Source organism: Salmo trutta, chromosome 28 (genome assembly GCF_901001165.1).
Source record: "Salmo trutta chromosome 28, fSalTru1.1, whole genome shotgun sequence".
Lineage (NCBI taxonomy): Eukaryota > Metazoa > Chordata > Actinopteri > Salmoniformes > Salmonidae > Salmo > Salmo trutta.
In genome coordinates, this window is record NC_042984.1 from 40192335 (window position 1) to 40202944 (window position 10610).

Consider the following 10610-nt stretch of genomic DNA (forward strand, 5'->3'; position numbering starts at 1 on the left):
AACATCTCTGGAGAGACCTGAAAATAGCTGTGCAGCGACGCTCCCCATCCAACCTGACAGAGCTTGAGAGGATCTGCAGAGAAGAATGGGAGAAACTCCCCAAATACAGGTGTGCCAAGCTTGTAGCGTCATACCCAAGAAGACTCTCAACTGTATGTAACGTGGGTCATCTAAAGGGGACCAAGGCGCAGCGTGTATAGTGCTCATATTAACTTTAATGAAAACACTTCAACAAAAACGACCGACAACAGTTCCGTCAGGTGACATACACTAAACAGAAAACAACTACCCACAAAAACCCAGGAAGAAAACCCCCTACTTAAATATGATCTCCAATCAGAAGCAACGAGGACCAGCTGCCTCCAATTGGAGATCAACCCCAAATAACCTCAACATAGAAATAGAAAAACTAGAACTAAACATAGAAATAGAAAACATAGAAAAACACAAAACACCCCCTGTCACGCCCTGCCCTACTCTACTATAGAAAATTACATCTTACTAGGGTCAGGACGTGACACTGTAACTGTTTTTATTTGCAACAATTTCTAAAAACCTGTTTTTGCTTTGTCATTATGGGGTATTGTGTGTAGATTGATAAAGGAAAAACACGATTAAATCCATTTTAGAACAAGGCTGTAATGTAACAAAATGTGGAAGGGGGTCTGAAAAGGTTCCGAATGCGCTGTAAGTGCCTAATAAAATACAAGGCTGTAACGTAACAAAATGTGGAAGGGGTCTGAAAAGGTTCCGAATGCGCTGTAAGTGCCTAATAAAATACTTAGCGCTATGGCCCTCGTTCTGTCTTTCCCCTCCAGAGCCTAAGTTTGTGGGTTCATTCTGGGTGCCAGAGAGTGAGAACCCAGACGATGATAAGATCTTCTTCTTCTTCCGGGAGACGGCGGTGGAGGCTCAGGGCCTGGGGAAGTCCACCTACTCCCGTATCGGACAGCTCTGCAGGGTGAGAACACCGCTCAGATTATACCGTGCCTGTATTACACCGTAGCTTAAAGAGTGGCATATTGTAACATAGCTAATACTATAGCCATACACTCGTAACCATTTCCTTAGGCTCTGGCGTACACATACGCTATGCTGTGTCAAGGGCACTTTTTTTTGTACGTAAAATTCTTTGATGTTTATTAAGTATGTACAGCAATGATATATTATCACGGGAATATTTACTTTAGAACTTTGGTCTATAATGTTGTTGCAGAATGATATGGGTGGCCAGCGTAGTCTGGTCAACAAGTGGACCACGTTCCTGAAGACTCGTCTCATCTGTTCTGTGCCGGGCAGTGACGGCAGTGACACGTACTTTGACGAGCTCCGTAAGTAGCCGCTACACTCCGAGTGCATTATCTGATCCTAGCTGTCGCTCCAGGCCCTACCAGAGCACAGGATTCAACCAATGAAGATTCATCTGAGCTAAATGGACAGAGCCGGAGGTTATGTTTGTGTTTCTCTGACCTCTACCCTCTGACCGGTGTTCCTCCCACAGGGGATGTGTTCCTGCTGCAGACCAAGGACAGGAAGAACCCTCTGGTCTACACCGTCTTCTCTACCTCCAGGTCAGAGTTCAAACCAAGGGATGGATTGAGTTATTGTCTGCTCTTGTGCTTGTGTGTGCATATGAGTGTGTGTGTGTGTGTGTTTGTGTTCCTGACTATGATTGTGTATTTATTAGTAGGCTATGTCTCTAACGGTGCGTTCCCTGCCACCCAGCAGCAGTGTATTCAAGGGATCAGCCGTGTGTATCTACACCATGAATGACATCCGCAGGGCCTTCTTGGGGCCCTTCGCCCACAAAGAGGGTCCAAACTACCAGTGGGTCCCCTTCCAGGGCAAAGTCCCCTACCCACGCCCTGGCATGGTACGTAGCCTACATCAGTTCTGCAGGAATTTACTGAATAGGACATTTTAACATCAGTAGTTTAGCTCATTAACTATACTAACAATCACCATTGTGATAGCTCTGTTTGGCCGATGTTAAACCCTGGGCTGAGCCCATGTGACCCGTCTTAACTCATAATAATCTTATAAAAATCTCATAATAACCTCTCTGTGCTGTTACTCTGTGTGACCCCTTAGTGCCCAAGCAAGACATTCGGCAGCTTCGAGTCCACCAAGGGTTTCCCTGACGACGTGATCCAGTTTGCCCGTCACCACCCTCTCATGTTTAACCCCGTGTACCCCCTGAACCGCCGGCCAGTCTTCCTGAGGACCAACGTAGACTACAGCTTCACCCAGATCGCTGTGGACCGGGTGGGCGCCGCAGACGGGCATTATGATGTCATGTTCATTGGCACAGGTAACCACCTTACCCTTACAGGTAGCCGTTAAGATTCACGCTGGTCCCAGATCTGCTTGTGCTCTTGACAATTCCGTTGCTGTCATTGTCGAGCCAAACAGCAGAAACAGACTGGCACCCAGGGTCATTTATGCCATCCGCGGGGTACTCTTGACCCTTGGATTCTATGTGTTATACTAAATAGAATGTACATTACTGAGCAGAGTTTATATTGAATATGGATGGATTGTGTGATCCAGTCTGAAACTCCGTGTGGGTGTGTCACAGACAAAGGGACGGTGCTGAAGGTGATCTCTGTACCTAAAGAGAGCTGGAACAACATGGAGGACCTGCTACTGGAAGAGCTAGAGGTGTTCAAGGTGAGGGGGCCCCATCCATCGTTCTGCTGGTGTCAGAGGAGGCTGGTGGGAGGAGCTAGAGGAGGACTCATTGTGGTTGGAATGGAATAAATGGAGGGCAGTCAAACGTGGTTTCCACGAGTTTGATATTGTTCCATTTATTCCATTCCAAGGAGCCTGTCCTCCAATAATCCCTCCCACCAGCCTCCTCTGGCTTGTATGTGTATATTTAATGACATGCAAGTCTATGTTTACGTTTCTATTTAAGAGTGTGATACTTAACCGTTTATTCTGCTCTACAGGATGCCTCATCCGTCATCAACATGCAGATATCCTCAAAACGGGTAAGAGTCTCTTAAACCCTAACATATCATCTTAGGGGTGAGGGGCAACAACTAGAAGCTAAAAGAGAGCACGAGAGGAAAGCTAAGATAAAATCTGATAGATTGGCACTAGTGAATTATTAGCTCTTCAATACTGTAATTACAAGATGTTTAATATCAAGTAATTTGACTGTGGGCCACTAACATTTTTCCGCTCTCTCTGTCCACAGCAACAGCTGTATGTGGGCTCAGACACGGGGCTGGCCCAGGTTCCTCTGCATCGCTGCAGTATCTATGGGAAGGCCTGTGCTGAGTGCTGCCTGGCCAGAGACCCCTACTGCGCCTGGGACGGCACCTCCTGCACCCGCTACCTACCCAACACCAAACGGTAAACAAATATACAAACTCGAACTTACAACCTAGCATGCTACCTACCCAACACCAAAAGGTGAACATGCTATTTGCCCAACTATTGAACCATAACCAACTTCACCCACTACCTTTAAAACTGTAATCACCAAACCTGATCCACTATTACCAGCCAAATCTAAACACCACAAACCCTACTCATACAAACCCCAGCTGACCACACTCTTAGAAAAAAAGGGTTCCTAAAGGTTTTTTTTCAGCTGTCCCCATAGGAGAAACCTTTTTGGTTCCTGGTAGAACCATAGTCATTATAATCCCAAGCGATCAGACAGACATATCTGTCCTTGTTCTCCAGGCGTTTCCGTCGTCAGGACGTGAGGAATGGAGACCCCAACACCCTTTGTTCAGGAGGTAAGACTCTTCCACTCTGCACTAAGTCTGAACTCAGACTCATAAACTGAGCTCTGAACTCAGACTCATAAATCATGCTGATATCAATGGGAGACTAGACAAACGTTTTAGTTACGCCCTCGGATTTCAAGTTAGGATTCGGGCACACTGTGCCAAGGAGCTACCTCTCTCTCCCATGCTCCCACCCAGAGAGGGCAGGGTGATTAGTGTGATTCTGTGCCATAATCTCTCTTTGGCCCGTATTAGACGAGTTACACAAAAGGCATGACATGACGATTCCACACAATTATGTCATATCGTGCTCGGTGAGGGTGTTGCGCAAGACAGGGAAAGGTCAGTGGCATTATCTCAGAGTTTGGCTGTGACGAGGGACAAACAGCACACACACACACACGTGATGATTTACTTACGCTTTTTTTACTGTCAAATAAATGTACAATTGTAATCTCACATTAGCTCACGTTATCTGATGGTGTGTATCGCCCACTGTAGACCACCACAAGCACCGAGTGGCAGAGAGGAGGCTTTTTGGGGTGGAAGGGAGCAGCACCTTCCTGGAGTGTATCCCCAAATCCCTGCAGGCCAGAGTGACCTGGACCTTCCAGAAACAACCCCACAACGCCAAGGAAGAGGTAAAAGGCAAAATGACAGTTAAGAGACATACAGTTGAAAGGTCATTCATAGTAACTCTTTCTTCTCACTAATATTTTCAACAGTATTCAAGGGATTTTTGGTTCACATTGACTGTGTTTCAAGCTCTAATATTCAGCTGTGTGTGTTTCGGTCTGTGTGTGATGTCATCCAGCTGCGTCTGGATGACCGTGTGCTGCAGACAGAGCGGGGGCTGTTGGTGAGGAGGGTACTGAAGCGGGACGTGGGCCTCTACCAGTGCCACGCCATGGAGCACGGCTTCACCCAGACCCTGCTGGGCATCACCCTGGAGGTAGTACCCTCCTCCTCCTCTTCCTCCCCGCCCACCGACCCTCTCCTTCGATTGGACCCCCGCAGCGGAGGCAGCGGCGGCCCACCTTCCACCAATCAGAAGCTGTGGTACCGAGACTTCATGCAGCTGGTGGACCACCCGAACCTCAGCACCGTGGATCAGATCTGTGAGCAGGTGTGGGCGCGCAAGAGTGCCCAATCGGACAAGAGCTTCCCGTCTTCTCCCGACAAACAGGCCCCGCCCATCGGTCCCGTGGTCCGGCCCCCTAACAAGAAGTGGAAGCATCTGCAGGACATCCGCAAGGGGAGGAACCGCCGAACCCACGATGGGAAACCCTCCCCACGAGCACCACGCAGCGCAGGGGAGTGACAACAGAGAGAGAGGAGAGAAAGAAGGAGAGAGACTGAGGGTGGCGAGAGAGGGAAGAGAGGGAAGAGAAGGAAGAGGAAAAGAGCGAGACAGAGACTGATAGAGACCAAGGACCTCTGGAGGGTGTCAACACACACACAGCACCTCCTTCTTTGTGAATATTTATCTTCCGACACCCCACTAGCTACTGCCCCATGATGCTTCACTCTGCCCTGACCCCTGACCCCCGATTAGCTTGTATCGCCCCTTATTATTCCCCCTATCTTAATTCTATCTGTCCCAGCTCTCAATCCCTTTGGATATACTCTCCTGGAGAACTTCTGATGGAGACCTCACCTCTACAGAATAGACTGAAAGGGTCCCCAAGATAAAAGAAGGCTCAGTGTGTGTCACTCAATCTCTCAACTGGAATACAACTGACTCGTAACCGGAATATCAGAATGGAAAAAGACACACATACACACCACAGGAGGTTGGTGGCACCTTAATTAGGGAGGACGGGCTCGTGGTAATGACTGGAGTGGAATCAGTGGAACGGTATCAAACACATGGTTTCCATGGTTTCCAGGTGTTTGATGCATTTCTATTTGCTCCGTTTCTGGCCATTTTTATGAGCCGTCCTCCCCTCAGAAGCCTCCTGTGATACACACGTTTACAACCCAAGATGACAATAACTTTGATAACACGGATTACAAATTGTGAGATGGACAAAAACAATGGGCTCAACATACCTCCAAACGCACATTGATCAATTTAGGTATAATCCCATTTCACGTGTTTTGCAAAGAGAGCCTAATGTAGATGTGTGCTTTGTGGCAGATGCAGGCTTTGGTATACTTTTTTGGTCCAAACCACTACAGATAGGAAAAAGCACTACTGTCATTCCAGGGTATAGAGAGAGTTCTTACAATGAGGTGAGATTCTGAAGCAGAGAGAGAGAGAGTGTACAGGATCAGTACAATGGTTCCATTGTGATTCTATTTTACAAAACGGCTGACAAGGTAGAGGAAGTGGGCGATATTCTACCTGTATGTTTATGTGGTGACAAGAAAAATGTTTTGTGTTTTATTTAGTCATTTATTTAAATGATCTGTGTGTATTTTCTGACTCTAATGACTTGTGTTGTGTGCTGACACATTTACATGGGGGGAGTTGAGACGGTTCAAGTGACAGACTGCACAACACCAATGTGGACGTGGCAAAACAATAGTGGGCTTTGAATACGACATCCCAACTTTGGGCTAAAAGCATGATATTTATATGTGAAAAGAAAACATCTCGATTTTTATTCCAAATGGTACATACATTGTTCTTTTAGGCTTCACTGTTCGCCTGGGTAAATGATCAGTAGCTGCGTGCGTGCGTGCGTGCGTGCGTGCGTAAATAAACGTCCCTCCCTCCTGCTGTGTCTGTAGGCCCATCTCTGAGTGTTCATTTTACAGTATATCTTTGATGCCTTCAGTTCAGCAAAACACATTTGTCCTCTGTGAAATGGTGTGAGTAGACCGCCACCTAGTTTCCTTTCCGTGTACAGGCCTGGTCCGTTGACTCTCTATGGTACAAATCAATGCACGTCATACATAGTCTGTTGTTGACAAGTTTAAAAAAATAAAACGTGCTTTAAATGTTTCTCCTTTTACCGGTGAAGTCTATGAGAGCCTACAGATGTGCGGAATCCCGTCTTTTATTTATAGCTGCTTTATAAAGGTGTAATTATTAACTATTGAACGACTGAGGCCAATAAGTTAAGTGGGCTGTAGTTTTGTGCTCTCCAATTGCATGACCAAGGTTAGGGGCTAGACGGTGTACAATGGAGACTTTGGCTGCCTATCTGAATGGCACTCTATTCCCTAGTGCACTGCTTTTGACCAGGGCCCATGGGGTTCTGGTCAAAAGTAGTGCACTATATAGGGAATAGAGTGCCATTTGGGAGACACCCTTTGAGAAGTGAGAGGGACTTGTGTTCAACAATGTTCAATATGGTTATCCTATGTATCATGTGCACAAATAAGCTAATATGTCATGGTGGATATTTTTTTTCTTTTCATGTAGAGACTTGGGGCTCTATTTAATCTGTATCGATGAAGCGTTACAGATTGCGCGATAGAAACTTAAAGGTGATTTCCAATTGAGATGACAAGCGCAGTGTTTACTGTGAATGCAGTCTCTGCTAATGCGGGGACATTGCTTTTAAATTGAAATCAAGCTGTAACGCTAAACTTCATTGATTAGAGCCCTTACAGTTGTATCATACACGTTCTGCAAAAACTATCATCATTCAAAAAAACATTCGGTAAATGTTGATCCGGTTGTCCAATTAGCATCATTGTTCTTCACGCTAAACTCCAACCGCTGATCCTTTCTATTCCGTGCTATGTGACACACCCCAACTGTGTGTGTGTGTGTGTGTGTGTGTGTGTGTGTGTGTGTGTGTGTGTGTGTGTGTGTGTGTGTGTGTGTGTGTGTGTTTGTGTGTGTGTGTTTGGAGGAAAGGAGAGCTCTTTACATATTGGCTTAGGAGGAGAGGTAGTCTGTAGAAACAGTTCAAAGTTCCGAGGCCAAAGTTGACATGGTGCACTGTATTACTTCCAGAGTTCTTTGTGGATTGTTGTGCCGGATTGTTTTTGATTAACACAATAAAGTGCCCAGTTACTTTACGTCTGAGTAGTTTATTGTAATATGACATAGCCTAACATCTACTGTTTTATACACTACTGAGTATTACAGCACAACTATGCCTGCATTCACACAGGCAACCCAATTCTTATATTTTTTTCACTTATTGTTTTTTTGTGGAATCAGATCTGCGCTGAAAAGTAAATGATGTGAAAAGATCTAATGCGATTGGTCAAAAGACCGATTAGTGGAAATAATATCAGAATTGGGCTGCCTGTGTGAGCGCAGTCTATGGTCTTCAGGCTTGCTGCCTTATGTTAACGGAGAGCAAGGATGCAATTTCTATTTCGTACACAGGGTGGCATCACTGTATTTACAGAGAGTTGGGGAATGTACTCTGGAAATATAGTTTACCAAGCTACCAGGCCCGTTCCAGCGGATCACATTTGACAAGTCACCGCCTTTCAGTGTGTTGCACTATGGGGATACAAATTGTCCGACTGCATGAACTTTACAAAAATCATGTGATCAAAAATCATGAAGTTGACTGCAGTCGACTGCAAGTTTCTGCAGTTTCTCTCCACCAACTTCATTCTGCAGCCATAGCTTGCGTTGTGGGGGGCATTGTTGTCAACGAATCATTTTTTTTTTCTTTTTTTGACTCACGCGGACGTGACAAAATACACGACTGACCGGAAACCGGAATCAACTTTGTCGCGATTCATGTGGATATATACAAATTAATGTTATGTTTGAGGCTCTCGCTTACTAATTGAGTGTACAATCTACACACATAAGATTTAAGATTGTGATTGTGTGATATAGGGGTTGGGGACATGTTTTTTCAACGTTATGATTTAAAAAAAAGATATATTAACAATGGCAATTCCTGTTGGAAAATCACATTAGTGTCCAAGTTTCGGCTGTCGCAGATGCACGTTCCCCGACATCACTCCTCGACTTTCGTCTGCAGGCCGTTGCTTTAGCCTTACCACTCAGACACGCCCAATTACTTCACACTTGGAAGAAGTTAAACTACACTAAATCTACCCTTAAGAAAAAAATAGTTTACTGAAGTTGCTGAAAAGGAAAGGAAATTCTTGCCTACCTCACCCATATTTAGCTACACTGCTACAAACAAATCTGTGCTGCCATGTCCCCCAACCCCTTACATCCCACCACCGGCCCTTAACATATTACTGGCCCCCTGACATTCTCCAGGAGGGGCTGCTGTGGGAAAGGGGGGGGGGGTTGTGGAGCAACCATCCAAACGTTATGACTCACATTCTTCATAGAAATATCATAATGACCCGGCTGTCACCGCTGACCCCAACTTTTCACAGCTTGGAATGTTCATGCCCATGCGACATACAGCCATGAGCGGGTGCAGACGCACAAATACACACACACACACACACACACACACACAGAATGCGGTTATAAACACATGTATTACTCAAACTGGGGACCAATTAGCCCCCCTCTGAGTCCCTTACTCTGCTTGTTAGTAGAGCAGGGATCGGTATGTATGTATGTACTCCTGGGCCGGGGGGTCCGTGGGGTCCTAGGACCAGCAGGCCTAATTGAGGACTCATTTCCGCAGGGTTACAGAGGGGCTTAGATTAACATGCAGGTGAGTACCTCATGCCCCCCCCCCCCCCCCCCCCTCCTGAGAACAATTATGGCGCACACTCAGGGGGGGCACACAGTGCACCAGCGTGTAACAGGAAAGCCCCCCCCCAACATACCTCTTCTAAACGTTTTTACAATTCTGCAGCTGATTTGCCACACTTGTTAAAATAGGACAGTAAGTGCCTGTTTCAGTGATCCTAAGAGAAAGCTAACTACATAATGAAGGATCTTATTGCACCTTGATTTGTATTTAACCTTTATCTGAACAAATTCTTCTTGACAATGGCAGCCTACCAAGAGGCAAAATGCCTCCTGTGGGGATAGGGGCTGAGAATTTTTTTTTAAAAAGTAGGCCAAAACACACCTCTCGGCAAAAGAGACACCACAACAACATGAAGAGAGACCTAAGACGACAACATACTGTAGCATGGCGGTACCACAACGTGACAACACAACATGGTAGCAACACAACACGACAACAACACAACATGGTAGCAACACAACATGGTAGCAGCACAACATGGTAGCAGCACAAACATGGTACAAACATTGTGAGGCACAGACAGCAAAAAGGTCGAGACAACAATACATCACGTGAAGCAGCCACAAGTGTCAGTATGATCGAGTCTTTGAATGTAGAGATGGAGATAAAACTTTCCAGTTTGAGTGTTTTTTTGCAGCTTGTTCCAGTTGCTAACTGCAGCAAACTGAAAAAAGGAGCGACCCAGGGATGTGTGTGCTTTGGAGACCTTATACCGGAATGTGACTGGCAGAACGGGTGCTGTATGTGGAGGATGAGGGTTGCAGTAGGTATCTCAGATAGGGGGGAGTGAGGCCTAAGAGGCATCAACCAGTGAGTCTTGCGCTGGGTATACAGAGATGACCAGTTTACAGAGGAGTATGCTGTGTAGTGATATATCCTATAAGGAGCATTGGTGGAAAATCTGATCGCCGAACGGTAAAGAACATCTAGCCGCTCCAGAGCAACCTTACCTGACGATCTATAAGTTATGTCTCCGTAATCTAGCATGGGTAGGATGGTCATCTGAATCAGGGTTATTTTGGCAGCTGGGGTGAAAGAGGAGCGATTATGATAGAGGAAACCAAGTCTAGATTTAACCTTAGCCTGCAGCTTTGATATGTTCTAAGTACTCCAAAGTACTTGTAAGCTTGCTGGACAAAACAAAAGCTCTGTTCTAGAGCCGGGGTGTCAAACACATTCCATAGAGTGCCTAGTGTCTGCAGGTTTTAGTTTTTTCCTTTCAATTAAGACCTAGACTATCAGGTGTGGGGAGTTC

General features: G+C 45.9%; 1 protein-coding gene across 3 annotated transcripts in view; it reads left to right on the forward strand.

The window, feature by feature from the left end:
- Window positions 1-7721, forward strand: part of LOC115166224 (semaphorin-3B) — an 88668-nt gene extending 80947 nt beyond the window's left edge. For all 3 annotated transcript variants that reach the window (XM_029720044.1, XM_029720045.1, XM_029720046.1), the window contains exons 8-18: window positions 819-961; window positions 1217-1331; window positions 1502-1571; window positions 1729-1873; window positions 2092-2311; window positions 2579-2670; window positions 2952-2993; window positions 3203-3360; window positions 3697-3752; window positions 4245-4384; window positions 4558-7721. In XM_029720044.1, the coding sequence (XP_029575904.1) occupies window positions 819-961; window positions 1217-1331; window positions 1502-1571; window positions 1729-1873; window positions 2092-2311; window positions 2579-2670; window positions 2952-2993; window positions 3203-3360; window positions 3697-3752; window positions 4245-4384; window positions 4558-5064 (1688 nt within the window). In that variant the 3' untranslated portion in view covers window positions 5065-7721. The remainder of the gene's footprint in view (window positions 1-818; window positions 962-1216; window positions 1332-1501; window positions 1572-1728; window positions 1874-2091; window positions 2312-2578; window positions 2671-2951; window positions 2994-3202; window positions 3361-3696; window positions 3753-4244; window positions 4385-4557) is intronic.
- Window positions 7722-10610: the final 2889 nt, after the last annotated feature.